Source organism: Schistocerca serialis, chromosome 9 (assembly GCF_023864345.2).
Source record: "Schistocerca serialis cubense isolate TAMUIC-IGC-003099 chromosome 9, iqSchSeri2.2, whole genome shotgun sequence".
NCBI lineage: Eukaryota > Metazoa > Arthropoda > Insecta > Orthoptera > Acrididae > Schistocerca > Schistocerca serialis.
In genome coordinates this window covers 60695117-60720694 of record NC_064646.1, presented here as the reverse complement: position 1 = coordinate 60720694, position 25578 = coordinate 60695117, and the positions used below count along the sequence as shown (strand labels likewise).

The 25578-nt window shown below is 43.7% G+C and overlaps 1 protein-coding gene across 4 annotated transcripts in view; it reads right to left on the bottom strand.

Moving 5' to 3' along the window:
* LOC126418647 (fatty acyl-CoA reductase wat-like) overlaps positions 1-25578 on the bottom strand; it is a 221818-nt gene that overhangs the window by 8916 nt on the left and 187324 nt on the right. For 3 of the 4 annotated variants that reach the window (XM_050085515.1, XM_050085516.1, XM_050085517.1), the window contains 3 exons: positions 22831-22940; positions 16572-16764; positions 12920-13171 (listed from right to left, as the gene is read on the bottom strand). In XM_050085515.1, the coding sequence (XP_049941472.1) occupies positions 12920-13171; positions 16572-16764; positions 22831-22940 (555 nt within the window). The remainder of the gene's footprint in view (positions 1-12919; positions 13172-16571; positions 16765-22830; positions 22941-25578) is intronic. The other variant, XM_050085518.1, reaches the window with a different exon arrangement.

Sequence of the window (25578 nt, the reverse complement as noted above, 5' to 3'; positions counted from 1 at the left end):
TCACATAACTAATGAGGAGGTATTGAATACAATTGGGGTGAAGAGGAGCTTGTGGCACAACTTGATACGAAGAAGGGACCGGTTGGTAGGACATGTTCTGAGGCATCAAGGGATCACAAATTTAGCATTGGAGGGCAGCGTGGAGGGTAAAAATCGTAGAGGGAGACCAAGAGATGAATACACTAAGCAGATTCAGAAGGATGTAGGCTGCAGTACGTACTGGGAGATGAAGAAGCTTGCGCAGGATAGAGTAGCATGGTGAGCTGCATCAAACCAGTCTCAGGACTGAAGACCACAACAACAACAACAAGCATTTTCTGATCATCATCATCATCATCATTTAAGACTGATTATGCCTTTCAGCGTTCAGTCTGGAGCATAGTCCTCCTTATAAAATTCGTCCATGATCCCCTATTCAGTGCTAACATTGGTGCCTCTTCTGATGTTAAGCCTATTACTTCAAAATCATTCTTAACCGAATCCAGGTACCTTCTCCTTGGTCTGCCCCGACTCCTCCTACCCTCTACTGCTCAACCCATGAGTCTATTGGGTAACCTTGCTTCTCCCATGCGTGTAACATGACCCTACCATCTAAGCCTGGTCGCCCTGACTGCTACATCTATAGAGTTCATTCCCAGTTTTTCTTTGATTTCCTCATTGTGGACACCCTCCTGCCATTGTTCCCATCTACTAGTACCTGCAATCATCCTAGCTACTTTCATATCCGTAACCTCAACCTTGTTGATAAGGTAACCTGAATCCACCCGGCTTTCGCTCCCATACAACAAAGTTGGTCGAAAGATTGAACTGTGCACAGATAACTTAGTCTTGGTACTGACTTCCTTCTTGCAGAAGAGAGTAGATCGTAGCTGAGCGCTCACTGCATTAGCTTTGCTACATCTCGCTTCCAGTTCTTTCACTATGTTGCCATACTGCGAATATGCATCATAAGTACTTGAAACCATCCACCTGTTCTAACTTTGTTCTTCCTATTTGGCACTCAATCCGTTTATACCTCTTTCCCATTGGCATTACTTTCGTTTTGGAGATGCTAATCTTCATACCATAGTCCTTACATTTCTGATCTAGCTCTGAAATATTACTTTGCAAACTTTCAATCGAATCTACCATCACAACTAAGTCATCGGCATATGCAAGACTGATTATTTTGTGTTCACATATCTTAATCTCACCCAGCCAGTCTATTGTTTTCAACATATGATCCATAAATAATATGAACGAGAGTGGAGACAGGTTGCAGCCTTGTCTTACCCCTGAAACTACTCTGAACCATGAACTCAATTTACCGTCAACTCTAACTGCTGCCTGACTATCCATGTAAAGACCTTTAATTGCTTGCAAAAGTTTGCCTCCTATTCCCTAATCTCGTAGAACAGACAATAACTTCCTTCTAGGAACCCGGTCATATGCCTTTTCTAGATCTATAAAGCATAGATAGAATTCCCTGTTCCACTCATAACACTTCTCCATTATTTGCCGTAAGCTAAAGATCTGGTCCTGACAACCTCTAAGAGGCCTTAACCCACACTGATTTTCATCCAATTGGTCCTCAACTAATACTCGCACTTTCCTTTCAACAATACCTGAGAAGATCTTACCTACAACGCTGATTAAAGAGATACCTCTGTAGTTGTTACAATCTTTTCTGTTCCTATGTTTAAAGATTGGTGTGATTACTGCTTTTGTCCAGTCTGATGGAACCTGTCCCGACTCCCAGGCCATTTCAGTTATCCTGTGTAGCCATTTAAGACCTGACATTCCAGTGTATTTGATGAGTTCCGAGCCGGCCGCTGGTAGCCGAGCGGTTCTGGCGCTACAGTCTAGAACCGCACGACCGCTACGGTCGCAGGTTCGAATCCTGCCTCGGGCATAGATGTGTGTGTTGTCCTCAGGTTAGTTAGGTTTAAGTAGTTCTAAGTTCTAGGGGACTTATGACCTCAGCAGTTGAGTCCCATAGTGCTCAGGACCATTTGAACAATTTTTTTTTTTTGATGAGTTCCTACTTAATTTCATCCACCCCAGCTACTTTATTGCACTGCAAACTATTGACCATTTTCTCCACTTCCTCAAATGTGATCCTATTTCCATCATCATTCCTATCCCATTGTACCTCGAAATCTGAAACATTACTGATCGTATTTTCACCTACATTGAGCAACCCTTCAAAATATTCCCTTCATCTGGCCAAGGAATCCACACGATTCACCAGCAGTTTTCCTGACCTGTCCAAAATACTTGTCATTTCCTTCTTACCTCCCTTTCGAAGACTGCTAATTACACTCCAGAATGGTTTTCCAGCAGCTTGACCCAAAGTCTCCAACCTGTTTCCAAAGTCTTCCCAAGATTTCTTCTTGGATGCTGCAATTACCTGTTTGGCTTTGTTTCTTTCTTCAACATACCTTTCTCTGTCTACCTGAGTTCTATTATGTAGCCATTTTTGATACGCCTTCTTTCTCCTTTTACAGGCTGCCTTGACTGTGTCATTCCACCAAGCTGTTTGCTTCATCCTACCTTTACACACTACTGTTCCAAGACATTCTTTAGCCACTTCTAGTACTGTGTCCCTGTACCTTGTCCATTCCTTTTCCAATGACTGTAATTGACTACATTCAACTACCTGGTATCTTTCTGAGATCATTGTTATGTACTTGTGCCTGATTTCCTTATCCTGAAGTTTCTCCACTCTTATCCTTCTACATATGGACCTGACCTCCTGCACTTTCGGCCTCACAATCCCAATTTCACTGCAGATTAAATAATGATCAGTGTCATCAATGAATCCCCTGAATACACGTGTGTCCCTCACAGCCTTCCTGAATTCCTGATCTGTTATTATATAGTCAATGACAGATCCGGTTCCCCTGCCTTCCCAAGTATACCGGTGAATGTTCTTATGTTTAAAAAAGGAGTTTGTGATTACTAAGCCCATACTGGCACAGAAATCCAAGAGTTGTTTCCCGTTCCTGTTGGCCTCCATATCCTCTCCAAATTTACCCATAACCTTTTCATACCCTTCGGTTCGATTTCCAATCCTGGCGTTAAAATCACCCATGAGCAGAACACTGTCCTTGTCCTTTACTCTAACAACTACATCACTGAGTGCCTCATAAAAACTATCCATCTTATCTTGATATGTCCCTTCACAATGCGAATATACTGACACAATCCTAATTTTCTTGCTAGACACAATCAAATCTATCCAAATCAGTCGTTCGTTTACATACCTTATTGTAACTACGCTGGGTTCCATTTATTCCCTGATGTAAAGCCCTACACCCCATTGTACTATTCCTGCTTTGACTCCTGGTAGGTAGACCTTGTATTCTCCCACTTCCTCTTCTTTCTCACCCATTACCCGAATGTCACTAACAGCTAAAACGTCCAGCCCCATCTTACTTGCAGCCTGTGCCAGCTCTACCTTCTTCCCAGAGTAGCCCCCATTGATATTAACAGCTCCACATCTCATTACCATTTTTTTGCCAAGTCGTATCTTAGGAGTCACTGGTTTGTCAGTTAGAGGTGGGACTCCGTCACCTCCAAAGGTCCGAGGCATTTTGCTCTGATTGTTGCCAGCATCATATTTAAGGTACCAGGGAAGCAGGTTGCTAGCCTTACTTGCCCCGAGTCCCATTGAGTTTTACCCCTAACGGTTGAGGGACTAACCGGTGGATTTGGTAGTCTTTGTTGTATGAGCACAAAGGTGACCACGACTCAGAATATGTCCGAGATGCCCAGCCTTATTCCAAAGTAACTGGTATCCCGACTGTCGGGACCACTTACTTGGCCACTCATACGTTGCCCGTGGTTCATGAAGTAGAACATGACTACAGGAACCCACACCATGAACCACTGATTTTCTGATACTAATTAAAAATTTTTTGGAGACATTTAATTTGTGAATAGTATTCAGCATTGATACTGATGCAGTCTTCAGTCCGAAGACTGGTTTGATGTAGTTTTCCACGCTCCTCTATCCTCCGCAAACCTTTTCACCTCCGCATAGCTATCGCAGCCGACATCCATTTCAACCTGTTGCTACATGCAAGTCTAGTTATCCACAATTTTTGCTCTCAGCACTTCCATCCACTACTAAATTAACTATTCCTCGATACAACACAATGCATCGTATCTATAGATCCCTGCGACATAAATTTAATTTTCCTCTAATACGATTCTGTACCACTTCATTAGTTACTGAAACTACACATATAATCATCAGCATTCTTCTATAACACCATATTTCAGAAGGCTCTCTTTTTGTCTGAGCTTCTTGTTATCCGTGTTTACTTCCACAAAAGTCTGCACTTCAGATTAACACCTTCAGATAACACTTCAATTAATTCGATGTTAACAATTTCCTCGTTTTCAGAAATACATTTGTTGTCATAGCCAATTTGCGTTTTAATAACATCTCTACTTCGGCCATCACCACTTAGTTGTCAACAGAAAAACACAACTGCTACTAATAGTGTCTCGTTACTGCGTATAACTCCCACAGCAGTGTCTGATTTAATTCGACATATTCCATTATCCTTGTTTTAGTTTCGTTGATATTCAGCTTGTAAACTAATTTCAAGACACTATCTATTCCATTTAGATGCTTTCTCAAGTTCTTTTCCATGTCTGACAGAATTACAGTCGCATCAGCAAATCGTAAATTTCATATCTATTTGTTCTTGCTCAACTTTAGTCCCCTTTCCAAATTTCTCCTCGTTTCTTTATGCAGCTTTCTCATTGAACTGGCTGAATAATATCAGGGATAGGCTACAATCCCGTTTGATTCTCTTTTCAGCCGCTGCTTTCTTTTCATACCCTTCGACTCTCATAACTGCAGTCTGGTTCTGTGCAGTTGTATATAGTTCTCGGTCCCCTGCATTTTATCCCTGCTACCTTCACTGTTTCAAAAAGTGTATTCCAATCGACGTCATCGGTAACTTTCTCTAAGTATACAATGCAATATACAGTTGTATGCCTCTGTCACATTACTTATTTTTAGCTTCCTCTTCTGTTTACATTAATCATGTTAACCACTCTGCATTCATTAAGAATATAATTAGTCACCAGATGTATACATATTTTATAAAACTCTGTCCCAGTTTCAGACTAACGTATTTTATAATTTCGATGTTAATATTATATATATGTTATCCCTACAACCGTAGCGTAGGTCTAAAAGTGTTTCAAGACGTCACCTCCTGAAAAAAGTATATTTAATAGGAATACATCAATGACGTGAAACTGGTGGAGACTAGAAATGAATAAGGCAACATGGTAATCCCAGTGTTCTAATCAATGAATTGTATAGATAGAAAGATGATTCAGAGTGCGTACAACACCTCCCACTGAGGTCTCGTTAACCATACGCAAGAAATCATGTGATTATTAATGGTTAGGGTATCTTACCTTTACTTCGGGCTAAAACATCCCGCACATCTTTTGTTTCTACGTCTATGTATCTACTGCAAATACGGTATAGCGTGCTTGAAACATTCTACATACATCAAAAAAAGTTTTGCACAACCTCGGTTTCGAGACTTCCGAAACCTGTACAGAAAATTGGAACAGAGATCAACATAAACATCATTGCGACACTTTTCATTGCTCATGAAAACCACACATTGTATGTTGTACCACCACACAGCGAGACCTTCAGAGGCGGTGGTCCACATTGCTGTACACACCGGTACCTGTAATACCCAGTAACACGTCCTCTTGCATCGATGCATGCATGTATTCACCGGGGCACACTATCCACAAGTTCATCAAGGCACTGTTGGTCCAGATTGTCCCACTCCTCCACGGCGATTGGGCGTAGATCCCTTAGAGTGGTTGGTGGGTCACGTCGTCCATTAACAGCCCTTTTCAATCTGTCCAAGTCATGTTCGATAGGGTTCATGTCTAGAGAACATGCTGGCCACTCTAGTCGAGGGATGTTATTCTGAAGGAAATCATTCGCAAGACATGCACGATGGGGGCGGGAATTGTCGTCTATGAAGATGAATGCCAAGCCAATATATGCTGCCGATATGGTTGCACTATTGGTCGGAGGATGGCATTTACGTATCGTACAGCCGTTAAGGCGCCTCCCATGACCACCAGCGGCGTACGTCGGCCCCACATAATGCCATCCCAAAACAGCAAGGTACCTCCACCTTGCTGCACTAGCTGGACAGTGTGTCTAAGGCGTGCAGCCTGACCAGGTTGCCGCCAAATACGTCTCCGATGATTGTCTGGTCGAAGGCATATGCGACGCTCATCGGTGAAGAGAACGTGATGCCTATCCTGAGCTGTCCATTCGGCATGTTGTTGGGCCCACCTTTACCGCGCTGCATGGTATCGTGGTTGCAAAGATGGACCGCGCCGTGGACGTCGGGAGTGAAGTTGCGTATCATGGAGCCTATTGCGTACAGTTTGAGTCGTAACACGACGTCCTGTGGCTGCACGAAAAGCATTATTCAACATGGTGGTGTTGCTGTCAGGGTTCCTCCGAGGCATAGTCCGTAGGTAGCGGTTCATCCACTGCAGTAGCAGCCCTTGGGCAGCCTGTGAGAGGCATGTCATCGGCAGCTCCTGTCTTCCTGACTCTCTGTATCTCCTTCATGTCCGAACAACATCGCTTTGGTTCACTCCGAGATGCCTGGACTCTTCCCTTGTCGAGAGCCCTTCCTGACACAAAGTAACAATGTGAACGCGATCGAACCGCGGTACTGACCGTTTCGGCATGGTTGAACTGCAGACAACGCGAGCCGTGTAACCCCTTTCTGGTGGAATGACTGGAAGTGCTAGACTGTCGGATCCCCTCCATCTAATAGGCGTTGCTCATGAATGGTTGTTTATATCTCTGCGCGGGTTTAGTGACATCTCTGGACAGTCAAAGGGACTGTGTCTGTGATACAATATCCACAGTGAACATCTATCTTCAGGACTTCTGGGAGCCGGGGTGATGCAAAACATATTTTGATGTGTGTACTCTCATCGAATGACGTATTTTGTTAGCTTCCAATTACGTTCACACAATTTATTTGACAAAAGTAACATGATATTACTGTATTTATAACGTTTTGTATGGACAGTATCTGAAAAGAGGATAATGGAATATAGTGTATCTGAATCACGTGACGCTCAGGGAATTAGAATAGGAAACGAGGCACTTAAAATATTAGATGAGTTTTTATATTTGGGCAGCAAAATAACTAATTATGGCCTAAATAGAGAGGATATAAAATGTAGACTGGCAATGGCAAGAAAATCGTTTCAGAAGAAGAAGAGTTTGTTAACATCAAATATAGATTTAAATGTCAGGAAGTGTTTTCTGAAAGTATTTGTATTGAACGTAGCCATGTATAGAAGAGAAAGACGGGCGATAAACATTTTAGACAAAAAGATAAACTGTTGAAGTGTGGTGCTACAGAAGAATGCTGAAGATGAGATGCATAGATCACGTAACTAATCAGTAGGTACTGTATAATACTGGAGAGAAAAGAAATTTGTGGAACACCCAGACTACGAGAAGCGATAGGTTGATAGGACACGTTCTGAGACAGCAAGGGATCAGCAATTTAGTGCTGGCGAGAAATGAGGGGGGGGGGGGGGAATCCTAGATGGAGAGCAAGAGGCAAATACAGTAAGCAGATTCAGAAGCTCAGGATAATGTAGTATGGAGAGTTGCATAAACCGATCTTAGGACTGAAGACCAAAACAGCGACGACAACAACAATATTTTAATATCCTAAATATCTCAATTTTTGTCGCAGCTCAATCCTTTTATCTTCCCTGAAAAATAATTATTATGCACCGAAGCAACAAAGAAATTGGTATAGGTATGCGTATTCGAATACAGAGATATGTAAACAGGCAGAACACGGCGCTGCGGTCTGCGACGCCTGTATGAGACACAAGTGTCTGGCACAGTTATTAGATCGGTTGCTGCTGCTACAATGGCAGGTTATCAAGATTGAAGTGAATTTGAACTTTGTGTTATAGTCAGAGCACGAGCGATGGGACACAACATCTCCGAGATAGCGATGAAGTCGGGATTTTCCCGTACGACCATTTCACGAGTGTACCTTGAGTATCAGGATTCCGCCAAAACATCAAATCTACGAAATAGTTGCGGCCGGAAAGATATCCTAAGGAATGGGACCAACGAAGACTGAAGAGAATCATTCACCGTGACAGAAATGCAACCTTTCGCAAATTGCTGCAGATGTCAATGCTAGGGCATCAACAAGTATCAGGGTGCGAACCATTCAAAGAAACATCACCAATATTGGCTTTCCGGCCAAAGGCCCAGTTGCGTACCTTTGAAAACTGCACGACACATAGCTTAACGCCTCGTTTGGGCCCGTCAACAGCGACAGTGGACTGTTGATGACTACGAACATGTTGCCTGGTCGGACGAGTCTCGTTTCAAATTGTATCGAGCGGATGGATGGGTTTGGGTATGGGGACAACCTGATGAATCCATGGACCCTGCATGTCGGCAGAGGACTCTTCACGCTAGTGGAGGCTCTGTAATAGCGCGGTGGGTGTGCAGTTGGAGTGATATACCCCTGATACGTCTAGATACTACTCTGACAGGTGACACGTACGTAAGCATCCTGTCTGATCACCTGCATCCAATCATGTCCATTGTGCACTCCGACGGGATTCACGGTGTCGATTCCCTCCAGGACTACTCCAGACATTAGTCGAGTCCATGCCATGTCGCGTTGTGGCACTTCTGCGTGCTCGTGGGGGCCCTACACGATAATAGGCAGGTGTACCAGTTTCTTTGGCTCCTCAGTGTAATAAGTAGTCCATTTTGGATGCAGCAAGCATAAAATATCAGAGATGCCAAAGTATTGGTGCATGGAACGGCATAATTACGTCGTAAAATGTAAAAACGTCAAAACTCCCTCTGCGCCGCTACCAAACTATCCTTGTTTTTATAAAACATCTTTATGGCTAACGCACGCTCTTGTCCGTTCCACTGATCCACGATTACTGAAATGGCGGACTGTTTGCTCGCTAACTGTCATGAACACGCAGTGCTGCCACCTGTCCACGGCTGCCACTATTCATTTCAGACATTCCCGTTATCCTGGGTCACCGTGTACATTAGTAACGTGTTCAGGTACTGCAGTTGGGTGGTGTCGAGCGTGTTGCCGAACATGGTGTCTTAGAGGGACACTTCGCCCCCTTTTATTCACACACATGTTAATGTTACCCTCCCGTCCCCCCCCCCCCCGTTCCCACCCCCCCCCTCCTCCATCCCGCTGATTACGTTATAGGAGGGCGCGAAAACGGAGGGATGAAAAAGAATATGATCCCTTTGCTGCTTCGGATCATGTTGAGATTCCGTCGAACAATTTTTATCAGTCGTTAGTGATCCCAAGCAGTACAGCAGAGCAAAAACTGCTGTTGCGCTACACTCCGAAGGGGTTACATCACGTTCAGTGGGGCTGCAGCCCCACGATATCATCAGAGTAGGGTTGAAAAGTCCAAGGGTTGGCATCAATGTCGGACGTTGTCAAGCACGTCATCCTGTTTCTCAACGCGCTACGAACTGTTGTTTTCGACCGCGAAATGTGTGGGAATCGATGCCCCAAAGGCAGGGGTGGTTTCACTGATGCCATTTACGACACCTGCTAAGTAGCGGTGTGTTTGAAATGTCTTCCTCGGCCACTCATAATAACTCTGGACGATTTCAACTCTGGGCGTCGACGTTCCGACCTCCATCGCAGTCTTTCTGGACGATTTCAACTCTGGGCGTCGACGTTCTGACCTCCATCGCAGAAGCGTGAAAAGAAGGGGTGAAACGTAAGTAAGAGCTGGAGTGATGACCTTCCCTTCGTGTGGCATCGGGTAAATTTTTTGTGACATCATTAACCCGTCTCACATCACATACGACCTTCTGAGCTGTGGCCTCTTTTCTCGCATGCGTCGACACCTTGCCGTTCGAGATGTCGCCGAACCCGGGTGGGGGGGGGGGGGGGGGGCGTCGCAGTGCGCCACACTTTTGCACGATTATAGAGGAACGTTGTACGCATCTTTAAGCCAAAATTCAAACTTATGCGTCTCAGTGGGTTACAATAACGTGGTTTAGAAAAAGTAAACCTTTTGTTTTGTAGCGCAGAGTAGACAGCCAACAGCAGAGTATTGGACAGGTACAAAGTGTTTTAAAATAGGTGGAGGAGAGCTACAAGCAACAAAAGGGAACTGTTGGGAAGGTAGTGGACCACGTATTAAACCTTGAAACTAAGCAACACATCTGCGTACGAAGAGTGGAACGGAACGTGGGTGAAAGCAACTGAATACTCAAAGAAAAAAACCTTATAAAAAAGTTTCCCGCGGTTGTGGCTGTTCTACAAGTGAAATGTTTTCCAAAATTGCTGATTATTACGTTACATGTAGATGTTTGGAAGCTATGGACCAGCAACGTGAACTTTTTTCCGGGAGTGATGCTGAACCACTTATTGGATAGAAAACAGTGATTCTTCGTTCACTAAAGAATTATCTTAGGTGACTGTAGAAGGAAGAAGAGAATACTACGCCATGCTAGTACAGACTTAAAAGTAAAGTGGGAACAACGAAACTGTCCCAACATACACAAAAATGCTGTGATCTGCATGTCAACGTCTATTACCTGTTCAACTTACATAATGCTATTTTATATGACTATATGGAAATATTGTAAAATATTTAGTTTTCTCCTCACAATGCTTCTCTATCAGAGCGGATGCTGACTGCAGAGGAGAGTCTCGTAACCATATTTTCCACGTTCACAAAGCTTTCTGTCTTTTTATGTCGAGTAATGATTTAATTCTACCTTAATTACTTCAGTGTACTGCGAGACAATCACCAAAGGCTGTTCACCAGTTTAGTACAGAATCATAATACACAGGTGACTGAAAGTCGACACAGCTATGGCAAACATAAAAAGGTTCAAAAATGGTTCAAATGGCTCTGAGCACTATGGGACTTAACTTCTGAGGTCATTAGTCCCCTATAACTTAGAAATACATAAACCTAACTAACCTAAGGACATCACACTCATCCATACACGAGGCAGGATTCGAACCTGCTACCGTAGCGGTCGCGCAGTTCCAGACTGAAGCGCCTAGAACCACTCGCCACAGCGGCCGGCACATAAGAAGGTCTCATTTCCAGTCCCACAATTTTGTTCTTCCTGCAGCAGTTACTACTATTAAAACTTATGTAACAATTACTTAGGCTAATACTTCTATTACGACAACTTATGATAGTGTTACGTTTTCCGAACCTCAGAGCACAGATAAGTAATGTATTATGTAGTGTAGCTCCATTTAATTTCTTCCCCTTCTTGTCTGAGAAAGCCACACACATTTTCCTATTGTTTTTCTAAATATTCTGAAACAGATCGCCCTTGATGCTGGATCCAGCAATATCAGGTGTCTTCACATCCTATGGCAATGCATCAGAGCGCGTCACATACGTCATTGATTCTTCTCAGGTACTGTTTTGCACACTACCTTTCGCGGTTCCCACTGTTAGCGAGCCAAGTTACTGTAGGGCTATCGGGCACCATTCTCGATCGCTACGATGGTGATTTGACAAGTCTCGTAAAAAAGCAAGACAATTGTTTGTTTCTTAAGCAACTCACCTTACTTCTCGACATAGTTTCCTTTGGCGGATATGCACTTGGTCCAGCGATCCTACAGCTTTTTCATACTATTGGGAAAATGAGCTCTTTCAAAGTCTGCAAAATACTCAGTGACTGCAACCATCACCTCCCAGCAAGCCAACATTTCAAATTAGGGAACCGGCAGAAGTCACATGAGGTAAAGGCTGGTGAAAAGGGTGGACGAGGTGCCAGTTCGAAGCCCAGTTCATGCACTTTCCCCATTTATATCGCTAATACGTGGGATGGTGCATTATCCTGGTGAAAGAACACCTTTTTGTATGCCAAACTTGGTCTTTTTTCAGGCAACGATCCAACAATGAAACATTATAGGATCCAGTTACAATTATACCTTTTTCCAAGTAATCTATGGGGATTATTCCTTGAGAATCCTAAAAACACTGGCCATCACTTCATCAGCCGACAAAATGGTCTTTGGCTTCTTTCATGCACTTTCACCAGCCTTTGTCCATGTTTTGACTGCCATTTTGATTCTGGTGTGTAATGATGGATCATGCTTTCTTAAACAGTCACAAATCGGCGCAAAAAGTCTTGCGGACTACCAGTAACCATCTCTAGAAATTGTGCTTAAATGTGCCGAATGCACTTCCAATCGAACATGAGCAATCATGGCATCCACCTAGCTCACAATTTCTTCGTAGCGAATTCCCCATGCTGGATATTACACACTCGCTCAGTTGAGATGCCTACTCTTTCACAAATCTCACGAATTTTTATTCGGCCGCCTTGCAGTACCATGTCATAGATTTTGCCAGTCGTTTCCTTTGTGGAGACCACAACTGCGTGGCTGAAGTGCGCTCTGTACTTGGTGCTTATCTGACCACGTTTAAATTCATTAATCCAAAATGTACACAGCGGTCGAACCCCTCAAATGAAACTGTTTAGTAACAGCATTAAAGTCTGTTTTCTCCATTTTAAATCGCAGTTGGCACACTCACCAATTGAGACATATGCCAACAGTGAACTGTACGCTATACATTGAATTTCATTATACGATCCTTGGAATAATCATGCTTGCCACCACGAAGGCATGACAAAAATGTTCCTTTCTTTCATGGAAATTTACCAGTCTTATCAAACCACCCACCGTTCTCAACTGCTAAGTTCGTCTACCAACATTACTCGTCTTGGCTGTTGTGTCTGTCAACTACAGTTACTCCTTGCCATTTCAGAGACAGCATAGGCTAGAAGATTTAGAGTAGCGAAGTCTTGCTACTTCACAATTTGGATACTCACATGGGCTTCTTACCGACGAGCAGGAGGGCAGTGTCGACGAGCATGGCGGGCACCAGGTGCAGCATGGTCTTCCAGAAGAGGAACAGGAACCGGTTGGCGACCAGCATCAGCGAGACGTACCACACGGCGTGCACCGTGGGGATCTTCATGCCGTGCCGCATGAAGCTGGCGCGGTACTCGTACCACGTGAGCGGGCAGTCGGCCGACGACACGTGGTGGTACACCGGTTGCTCACCCTCATGCTTGTTCCTACTGCAGAAAGCGCTGGTTACTCACATGGGCATCCTGGGTGGGGCGGGGGCGGGGGGGGGGGGGATGGGGAACTAGCGCTGGAAGCGGGCTAGTCCCACTACTGAACAGCACAGAGCTGTGGGAAGGGGTGAGAAGAAACAACAGTGTGAGGGAAACATTAAAGAGGTATACAGTGTGGTCCATAGATGTGGAACCCACCTTCGAAAACAAAAAAAAAAAAAAGGATCAACAGAAATTGAAAATCAAGAATGGAGAAAACTAACGACGCTGTGTTACCAACACGGCGGCCAATTCCGAAATCGCGATCGTACTTAAGATTCGCAATTATCAAAAGGGCAGAGGGCCATGTGACACGTAAACAATTACACAAGAAAAGCAATGATTATAAATACTAGACATTGTCAGCTGGAGAGCGATCATGTATTTTGTGTAAAGAAAGCTCCCGCTATGAAGTTTTTATTGCCCTGATCGAATTTAGGTACACTGGATTACTAGTTTGGGCAGGCCTAAGCTGCCATCATCAGATTCTCACTGTACAGGTTATGAAATCATACTGTGCGATAAACCGCAGTGGCCGAGCGGTTCTAGGCGCTTCAGTCTGGAACCGCGCACCCGCTACGGTCGCAGGTTCGGATCCTGCCTCGGGCACGGATGTGTGTGATGTCCTTTGGTTAGTTAGGTTTAAGTAGTTCTTAGTTCCAGGGGACTGATGACCTCAGATGTTAAGCCCCATAGTTCTCAGGGCCATTTTTGATAAATCGCACGTTTGTTTCTGTACCGTCGTAACGAACTCGTGAGGAAATATAACTCTGTCCTCATGACAGCACAGAGTCATAGATGTGTGGCTTATTAATAAGTGCCGCATGTGTCTGAGTTGACTACTGGCTACACACTGTTAAAAAACGAACGTGCCCTTAATCGCACAGCGTGATTTCATAACCTGTACACTGATGGTCTGAAGGTTGCAGGTTAGTCCTGCCGAAACTAATAATCCACTGTACCAACATGTTATCAGGGCAATAAAAATTTCACATCTGAAGCTTTCTTTGGATTAAAAGCAATGATGTCTTCCATTTGACCATAACTTTATTCATTCTTGAGTTATATCGAATTTTTGCATAATGACACAAATACTCGTGATAACACATTAAGGCTAAGGGATGTGTCCGACACATTCTAAGGTTTGAATAAAATCATTCTGGTTACTAGAATACGTCACTATGAAACACTAAAATACTAAAATTGTTTCTACCGAATCTGCAGCGGTCCTTTTCAGGGCGGCTACCCGCTGGATTCTGATGGCCTTCCGCTGAATACTGGTTGTCAGGTGGCTATCGACTTTACATTCTGGGATGTCACTGGACAATCAAAGATTGCTATGGAGGGTGCGCTGTTGCCTATGCTATACCCGTAAGAGATTGGTAGGCAATAATCAGTCGGCAGCGTGTAGTGATGTCCTGCAGCGAGAGGTTGTCCCCCTCGGCAGTTTTCTTGTGGCTCCTTGTATACAGTGTTGAACCCAGGTCATGTGGAGCCGCCCAGCTGGAGAACACAGGCGGCCCGACGGACTAGTGTAGCTGGGAACCAGCCCATAGGTAGTTCGTAACCACCCTGCTTCTAACCATCCTGCTTTTAACCATCCTCCCAGTTCATGCTGTTTGGGCGTTCACTTATGTAGATAGCTTAGGCGAGGTTCTTGAAAATTAAGAGTTCGGCTACAGTCCTGGTGGTGTTGAGCCCTAGCTGACTTGTGTTCTGATACTCCAGGAATAATCGGTCTCTTGGTTTCACCACCATAGACATCATTGCATGCACATTTCTGTTCGTAGATGCCTGCCGTGTGGAGAGCATCTACGAAATCTTTCGTGGGCTTCAAGAAATCTCGGATCTTGAGGCCACTCTGGAATAATGATTTAATTTCTCCGCGACACAGCACCTTGCCTACACGCTCATTGACTGTTCATTTGTCTGTTTTATCTTGACTGTACTCATAGCTCGATGTATGTCCTTGTTGCTATACCAATTCGTAAGGTATGTTGTTCCGAGATCCTTCATTTTATGTTGGACGTTGTCAGTGTTGCTAATCCGGGGAGATATGGCTGTCAACATATGAACCACAGTGTTCTTTTGTACTGGATGGTAATGTGATACCGCATGCATATATCTGTTGGTGAGCATCATTATTCTGTACACTTTATGTCCGAGTTCGTCCCTACACGTTCTGTACACCTCTATATCCAGAAAAACAATCGCTTCATTACTATCTCTAGGGCGAAGTGTGTGGTTTTATGAGAGATGTTGAAGTGCAGAAGAAATATACTTGTTTCTGCTTTCCCATATGGCCATATGACGAACGTGTCGTCCACGTACCTCAGCCAGCAGTTTGGGTGCAGCGGTTCAGAACTTATACTCAAACCTCCGGATGTCAAACAGTCAGATCGGTACTAACCGTTGTACATCGACGAAGTATCAACCAAAACTCCGAAATAGTTTGTGCTATGTGCTCTCGTCCAGGAGAACTGCGTCAGTACTTGTAATTACCTCCCCGTTCATGCTGTTAGGGTTTTAAATACTTAGATAGCTTCCCTTATTTTCCGCTGTTGTATCCACAGGTGACGAGAAGGCACGCGAAGTACCTCAAAATTGAGTTCTATCACAGTCCTGGTGGTGTTCACCTATAGCGGTCTGCTGTACTATCGTTGTATCGAGTGAAAACAACGTGCGATGATTTTAACACTAAAAAAGGTAAAGGCTGTTGGGTTGGCTAAAGAGCCAGCACCGTGTTAATAGAGGAGGCCGAAATGCACGCGTTTTAGCACACACAGGCTGGCGTGAGGAGGGAAGAACTGTACTGACGAGAGGTCTGGAACATGACAAGGTATTAGAATTCAGAAAGCGGACGTAATAACTTTGATACTTAACTTTAATCCATTAATGATGAACGTCGCTCTTGACGGTACATGATTCACAATATCAATATCAATATCCGACGTATACTCACGGACCGCGGCCCATTTAAAGGCTACCACCTAGCAAGTGTGGTGTCTGGCGGTGACACCACAAAGGCAAAACGCAATAACGCGAGGTTCGTACAACTGGCATGCTTCGATCCTCGTTTTCTCGTGATTTTTTCTGTTCCTTACAGTTTTGACGCTTAACCTCGGGTACACGCGAATGGCAGCGCACGCTAGCAAATGGAAATTCCGTCCCAGATTAAAATCGCCTATCTTGTAGGGACTCGAACCCGTTCCCACACAACTACAGACATCGGTGCCTCTCTCCCACCCCTTCGCTCGTATTCGTTGCCATTCGCTCGTCATAATTCTGAAGGTGGTTCGATGAACTCATAGGTTAAAGGCTTTAAGGCAAAGCGCTGGGCAGGCGGCGGGGTTTGGCCTACCGGTTGGCTGCGAGGTCCCAGGCGGCGGCGATGGCCAGGTTGACGCTCATGTCGCAGGGCACGATGTTGGCCATGGCGCGCGAGTCGCACTGCATCACCCGCAGCAGGCCCGTCGCAGCGCCCACCGACACCCCGGTGGGGCCGTACAGGTTGTCGATCCAGCCCGGGTACGGCTCCGTGTGCGTCGAGGACACTGCAACACCGCCGCACCTGCGCTGCACCTTACTGCTCTTCAACCTTACACTACTGGCCATTAAAATTGCTACACCAAGAAGAAATGCAGATGATAAACGCGTATTCATTGGACAAATATATTATACTAGAACTGACATGTGATTACATTTTCACGCGATTTGGGTGCACAGATCATGAGAAATCAGTACTCAGAACAACCACTTCTGGCCGTAATAACGGCCTTGATACGCCTGGGCATTCAGTCAAACAGAGCTTGGATGGCGTGTACAGGTACAGCTGCCCATGCAACTTCAACACGATACCACAGTTCATCAAGAGTAGTGACTGGCGTATTGTGAAGAGCCAGTTGTTCGGCCACCATTGACCAGACGTTTTCAATTGGTGAGAGATCTGGAGAATGTGCTGGCCAGGGCAGCAGTAGAACATTATCTGTATCCAGAAAGGCCCGTACGGGACCTGCAACGTGCGATCGTGCATTATCCTGCTGAAATGTAGGGTTTCATCGAACGAAGGGTAGAGCCACGGGTCGTAACACATTTGAAATGTAACGTCCACTGTTCAAAGTGCCGTCAATGCGAACAAGAGCTGACCGAGACGTGTAACCAATCGCACCCCAGACCATTACGCAAGGTGATACGCCAGTATGGCGATGACGAATACACGCTTCCAATGTGCGTTCACCGCTATGTCGCCAAACACGGATGCGACCATCGTGATGCTGTAAACAGAACCTGAATTCATCCGAAAAAATGACGTTTTGCCATTCGTGTACCGAGATTCGTCGTCGAGTACACCATCGCAGTCGCTCCTGTCTGTGATGCAGCGTCAACGGTAAGCGCAGCCATGGTCTCCGAGCTGATAGTCCATGCTGCTGCAAACGTCGTCGAACTGTTCGTGCAGATGGTTGTTGTCTTGCAAACGTCCCCACCTGTTGACTCAGGGATCGAGACGTGGCTGCACGATCCGTTTCGGCCATGCGGATACGATGCCTGTCATCTCGACTGCTAGTGATACGATGCCGTTGGGATCCAGCACGGCGTTCCGTATTACCCTCCTGAACCCACCGATTCCATATTCTGCTCACAGTCATAGGAATTCGTCCATCGCGAGCAGCAATGTCGCAATACGATAAACCTCAATCGCGATAAGCTTCAATCCGACCTTTATCAAAGTCGGAAACATGATGGTACGCATTTATCCTACTTACACGAGGCATCACAACGTTTCACCAGGCAACGCCCGTCAACTGCTGTTTGTTGGAAACTTTCCTCATGACAGCACGTTGTAGGTGTCGCCACCGGCGCCAGTCTTGTGTGAATGCTCTGAAAAGCTAATCATTTGCATATCACAGCACCTTCTTCCTGTCGGTTAAATTTCGCACCTGTAGCACGTCATCTTCGTGGTATAGAAATTTTAATAGCCATTAGTGCATTAACTCCACCTTAGCGGTTCGTGTTGTAAGGTGACTTCATTGTCACCTCACATGTTGTTAACTAGAGAACTCTGCTACGCTTCGAAACTGCTAAATATTTGTGGGCGTTCGATATGCCTCCTAATGTCCTTCTCCACCACCTCTCTGCCCATCTTCTCCTCCTCCTCCCCTCAGTGCACCGTCCCCTCCTACCCCCCATCATCTCCTACCCTCTCGCAGTATCCGTCACTTCCTCTCCAATTCTCCCTCTATCTCCTCCTCGACCTCTCTCTGCCCATCTTCTTTCCATCTCTACGCCATTTCCTCCCTCCCTCTCTGTTCCCTATATCTCCTCTTCCCCCCCCCCACCCCCCCCCCCCACCCCACTCACTGACCTCGACTCTTGTTTGTTACTGCAGACGAAAACTTGACTGAGAATTCAAGTCGCCTATTATGAGCGAAAGTAAAGAACGATTGCAGGACCTGTTGAAAGGAATGAACAGTCTAACGTGTACAGAGTGTGGATTGAGAGTAAAGCGAAGAAAGACGAAATCCAGGACAGACGGAGCAAGTAAGACATAAAAAGCAGACTAGCACTGCCAAAAATGGCATTCCCAGCTCAGAGAAGTCTACGAGTATTGGATATAGGTCTTAACTTGAGGAAGGCGCCCAAGAGAACGTGCGTTTGGAGCACAGCATTGTACGGTAGTGAGACGTGGACTGTGGGAAAACTGGAACAAAATAGAATCGAGGCCTTTGAAATGTGGTGCTAGAGAAGATGGACTGATAAGGTCAGGAATGAGGATGTTCTCCATACAATCGACTAGGAAGGGAACATACGGAAGACACTGACAAGAACAAAGGACAGAACTATAGGACATGTGTTAAGAGATCACGGAATAACTTCCATGGTACTAGAGGTAGGCGTACGAGGGGGGTCGAACAGTTTCTAGCCGAACAAATATAAAAAGACAGAAATTTCATAATACCAATTTATTTTTCAATATGAAGGGCTTATTTCAACAGTGGTACAAGTCCAGTTTTGTTCATTTTGAGATACGAAGTCCTAAAGTTAAATGAGCGCTGAAAAATATGCAGTTGAGGTACCAGAAATATTCAAGCATATGGCTTCTTGATAGAGATGAACCTTTCTTTCTGTTTGTTTGGATCACTAATTTCAGAAGCATTGTAGGCAGAAAAGTGGAGGTAATGGACCTGTACCACTATTAAAATAAGCCCTTCATATAATACCCATGGCCACAAATACATTTGCGGTCACGCTCAGGTAACTTGTGCAAATCACTCAAATTAAGATCTTCTATTTCGAGTTCAACCATGCGTTCTCAGCATCAATCACTGCGTCATCATTGTCAAATTGTCGTTCTTTGAGGTCTTTTTTTAGGTTTGGGAAAAGAGAAAAGTCTGATGGAGCCAAAGCTGGAGAATATGGCGGATGATGTAACACTTCGAACCCGCAGTCACGCCTAGTTTCCAGTGTCGCGAGGACTTCGTCCACCTGTGCGTTCTCCTGATGCAAAAGAAATCCGCGCGCCATTTTCCGACCTTTTTTCCTTATCTCTTCCCTCAAACAGCGCAGGAGGATGCAATAGTATAATGCATTGCTTGCATTTGCAAGAAATCCACCATAATTACCGCGTCTGCGTCCCAGAAGACCGATGCCATCACCTTACCGGCTGATTTGTGCACCCGGAATTTTTTGGAGTAGAGGACGAAGGATGTTTCCATTGTTTTGATTGTTGCTTTGTCTCAGAATCAATGGGGTGAACCCACGTTTTGTCCATTGTCACACGCGTTGCTAGAAAGACGTCTTTATCCGCTTCAAATTGGCGGACGATTTCTTCACAACATGCAAACGATCCCGTCTTTGTTCTGTCTTCAAGTCTTTCGCGACCCAGCGAGATGAAACTTTCTGTATTCACAAAATATCCACAACAATGTCATGAGCACGTCCATGGGAGATTCCAAATGTGGTTTCAACATGCTGCAATGTTGTTGGACGATCCTGCAAAATCGTATCGTAAATTGGAGTCATTGTTTCATCAGTGGTTCAAATGGCTTTGAGCACTATGGGACTTAACATCTGTGGTCATCAGTCCCCTAGAACTTAGAACTACTTAAACCTAACCAACCTAAGGACATCACACACATCCATTCCCGAGGCAGGATTCGAACCTGCGACCGTAGCAGTCGCGCGGTTCCGGACTGAGCGCCTAGAACCGCTCGGCCACCGCGGCCGGCTTCATCAGTGGCAACGGTGACAGGCCTTCCGCTCCTTTGTGCATTTTCCACACTCGTTCCACACGATTTCCACGCTACTCTGTCCTGTGCAAGCTTCTTCATCTCCCAGTACCTACTGCAACCTACATCCTTCTGAATCTGCTTAGTGTATTCATCTCTACGTCTCCCTCTACGACATTTACCCTCCACGCTTCCTCCAGTACTAAATTGGTAATCCCTTGATGCATCAGAATCTGTCCTACCAACCGATTCCTCCTTCCAGTCTAGTTGTGCCACAAATTCTTCTTCTCCTCAATTCTATTCCTGACCTCCTCATTAGTTACGTCACCTACCCATCTAATCTTAAGCATTCTTCTGTAGCACCACATTTCAAAAGCTTCTATTCTCTTCTCATCTAAACTATTTATCATCCATGTTTCACTTCCATACATGGCTACACTCCATACAAATACTTTCAGAAAAGACTTCCTGACACTTAAGTCTGTACTCGATGTTAACAAATTTATCTCCTTCAAAAATGCTTTCCTTGCCATGGCCAGTCTACATTTTATACCTTCTCTACTTTGATCATCATCAGTTATTTTGCTCCCCAAACAGCAAAACTCATTTACTACTTTAATCGTCTCATTTCCTAATCTATTTCCCTCAGCATCACCCAACTTAATTCGACTACATTTCATTATCCTCGTTTTGCTTTTGTTGACGTTCATCTTATACCCTCCTTTAAAGACACTGTCCATTCCGTTCAACTACTCTTCCAAGTCCTTTGCTGTCTCTCACAGAATTACAATGTCATCGGCGAATCTCCAAATTTTTATTTCTTCTCCATGGATTTTAATACCTACTCCGAACTTTTCTTTTGTTTCCTTTATTGCTTGCTCAATATACAGATTGAATAACATCGGGGACAGGCTACAACCCTGCCCCATCCCTTCCCAACCACTGCTTCCCTTTCATACCCCTCGACTCTTATAACTGCCATCTGGTTTCTGTACAAATTGTAAATAGCCTTTCGCTCACTGTATTTTACCACTGCCACCCTCAGAATTTAAAAGAGAGTATTCCAGTCAACATTGTCAAAAGCTTTCTCTAAGTCTACAAATGCTAGAAACGTAGGTTTGCCTTTCCTTAATCTTTCTTCTAAGATAAGTCGTAGGGTCAGTATTGCCTTACGTGTTCCAACATCTCTACGAAATCCAAATTGATCTTCCCCGAGGTCGGCTTCTATCAGTTTTTCCATTCGTCTGTAAAGAATTCGCGTTAGTATTTTGCAGCTGTGACTTATTAAACTGATAGTTCGGTAATTTTCACATCTGTCAACACCTGCTTTTTTTGGAATATACAATGATATTGTACTGTTATTCAGTGCAACTGCGACAAACTGTAATTGACATCTCAATCAAACTGTCTGTCACTGTAAATACTCTAAATATTCTTTACGTTTGTCAATATGTCCCACACGTTCTTTGCCTGTAAAGCGCGAGAAAAAAACCGATGTAACTAAAAAGTTCTTTTGTATCTATGTCGACAAAATATTCTGTGATGCGTTGTGATTAAACAACTGACTACATATTCCTGACATGTGGTTGGTGGGAGCAGCGAACGATACGATTACAAAAATTTTATTTATTTATTTTTATCGTATATTGTCAAATGCTTAAAGTTTTCGGCAACAAGTACCACCATAGGTCCTTTCCATGGTTCACAATCAATCTTTCTTACCCTGGTAATTGTGTTAGTGCTAACCGATAGTTGACAAAACATACACGCTACTTTGGACTAAAGCAAATGATATTTCTAAATAACAAACAATATAAACATAGTTAATGTAATTCATAGTCACTTATCACGCATAGTAATATTTAGAGTGGCAATCAAGCAACATTTCTCACAAACCATTAGTGTTCTCCTCCTATAATTTGACGGGGCTGTCCACCTGAAGGAGAGGAAATAAATCCTTCGAAACGAATCGTGGAACAAATAAACCAGCCAACAGCTGATGAGTGCAACAGCTACACGAGATAGAAGAACTGTATTCAAGACTATAGGAATGAGACCTATGCTTACAATGTATCTAAAATTCATTCACTATATTTAGATTTAAAATCAAAGGTGGCTATCTATAGTTTTTACACAGCACACACGTATTGATTGGTGTACGTTGCTTGAGTTTCAAGCTGGCTAGCTAAAATCACTGTGATTCGTGGTTTATTGACATTTAGAAGAACGATCTACCAACGTCCTTCTTGAACTTCAAAGAGATAGATAGTACAACAGTATTGTCAACACATTAGGTTCTGGAGTATGACGACACTGTTTAGTGCTTTGAATAACTTCTCTACTGTTAATTAAAGCACTGACGTTACATCCATGACTGATGTTGTGGATACTTACCCATAGCAGGTCGTATAACTGCTATCGGAAGATCTGAAAATTCCTGGGACACCATTTCTTCCGCCACTGCTTTAGTGAACACGTATGTGTTCGGGTAGCCACCGAGTAACCTTAAACAAGACGAAGAAGAATGTAATCATTCGATACAGCTCGACGCTGTCGATCAGCGAATAAGATACTGGCTTGCGGGATACTGAATCCGCATTTTAGAAACTCTTCCTATAAGAATTTACTACAATTGCTATCATTATCATTTAACCTGATTCCTACCGCAAACTTCACAACTAGGGTAGCAAAATCTCATAAGCAGCCCTTGATAATACCTTTATAGAAAAGTATAATGAACAAAATTATGTTACAAAACCAGCAGTCAGTAATAGTTGTGATATGTAGGTCAACTGTTAATACTAATCAGAATACAAAATCTACCAACTCTGACTTCAAACTAGCAGTCAATAAGCCAAAAATCTATTATTTCGGGGAAGAATTCAGACCTGAACTGGAATTATGTGCTCATGATATGAATGAAACATGTATTAATGAAGTTCCTACCTTATTTGAAAACTTTCACCTCAACGTAACCCACATTAGACCAAAACCCCCAAAAGAGCAAAAGAAGGTTACTACATGACAAAAAGGAAACAGTATCTGTCAGGAACTGGAGGTTATAATTTATTACAAGGCATACTGCTAAACACTGAAGACAGTAACAAAACATCAAAGCAAAGGTATTATGAGGAAAAGATATATCATGCAAGAAAATAAAGACAATATTGGACGTAAAGAAGGAGGGGAGACAGTTAGAACCAGAAAAGTTGAGCAGATAGCTTCAAAAGTAACTGATGTATTGGTAAGAGATGCATGTAGTGTTGCAAAATTTTTTAACAAACATTTCGTAATTGTTACTGAAAAGGTGGGATTTTCAGGTTAAGTAATTGCTGCCGGGGAATATTTCAGGCGACTCATCATAATTAACTTAGTAATAGGAATACAATTACATTAAATTCCTACGGCTCAGTGGCTGGGAGCAGGTCATTCTATAGAACGCTACTTCAGCGACTTGCGTGTCCCTAACCTACCCCAGTTATCCAACCGGAGAAAGACGACCTACAGTTTAAAGTGGAATCCGAGCCACAAGTCGTTCCTGGCAGCTCATCACATCGTCGAGAGGTGAAGGGAGACGGAAAATTTCCGTGATCTGACCGGGAGTCGTTCCCGGAGGCTGTCGGTTTGCAGGCATGCACTTTACCGCTAGAGCACCATGCTCGACAGTAATTTGAATATGGCCCTCACCACACCTGAAGTGGTAATGTACAGCATAAAATCTTTAAAATAAAACGCTATCAACATATCAAATTATTTGTATAACCAGTCGTTGTCACCGGAAAATTTCCCATTCAGCTACAATATCATGCACTTAAGCCTCATAGAAAGAAAAAGAAATGAACAAATAACATCAAGTTTCAGTTCAGTTTCACTTTTGAGAGACTTCTCGTCTATTTTAGAAAAAGTAATAAACAAAGCCAAGTGACTATAGATAACACAGTTGTCACAGTCACAGATTGGATTTATGAAGGGTTTCGATTTTAAGTAGGCTAGTTATGCGTAAGCCCACAGCTCGTGCTCTTACGGTAGCGTTCTCGCTTCCCGCGCACGGGGTCCCGGTTTCAATTCCCGGTGGGGTCAGAGATTTTTCCATGCGTCGAGATGACTGGGAGTTGTTGTGTCGCCTTAATCATCATTATCATTCATCCCCATTACGGTCGGAGGAAGGCAATGGCAAACCGCCTCCGCTAAGCAGGAGTATGGGACCTCAACATCATCATCAGTTATGCATAAAGCGAGAATTTACTTTATTCGTTAGACTAGAAATTACAGACTGACTTTGTAAATCACAGTATCCTTTGAAAAAAAATTAGCATATCGTGGCACAATAGGAAATGCTGCAAAATGGTTCAAAGTTTGTCTCACTGACAGGAAAGAAAGGGTGTCAGTAGAAAAAAGTCCTGTGTTACCAGCCATCATCCAAATGGAAACTAATTACATGTGGTGTTCCAGGAACTAATTACATTTAGGGCCCTTAATTTTCTTGTGTCAGCGTACTTTCATTAGGAACATTACCGGATGCCGATTTTCATTTGTTTGCCGATGATATAACTATTACAATGAATAACAAATAACGTATAGTATTTCGAGAGATCGGTTAATGGAAATCTTCAGGGATATTAATAAACCATTCCTTGCCAGTTTGTGTTACTAAACAAGGTAAAACACCCTGTCCGCAGTTCATTACATGTTGGAGGCTTTCTCCCAGTCCACTTCCAAAATATGACGACAAGAAAACAGAAGACGTTGACGGTGTCCTGTTTTTGAGATTGCAGCCTGATAATAAATTCAACTGGGAGGAGCATAATACTGAACTGCTGATCTCTGTTTGCAATGTAAATGTTGTAGGACTTAAGTGAAAAAAAGTAAAATAAAAGCTCGCGTCATCGTTTTCACTTCATAGCGTCACACGGAATCATTTTTTGGGTTACCTCATCAAACCAAGCTGATGTTTTCCGCTTCCAAAAGCGTATAATGTGAATTACTTGTCGTCTGAAATCAATAAAATTCTGCAGAGGCTTGTGCAAGGTCTTGGTGATACTAAAACTACTTCCTACTATATTTATCCCATAATGAAAAGTCTCATAAATAATGTACCTCTTTTTTCAAACTAACTATGGAATCAATGGTAGAAATAAAAGC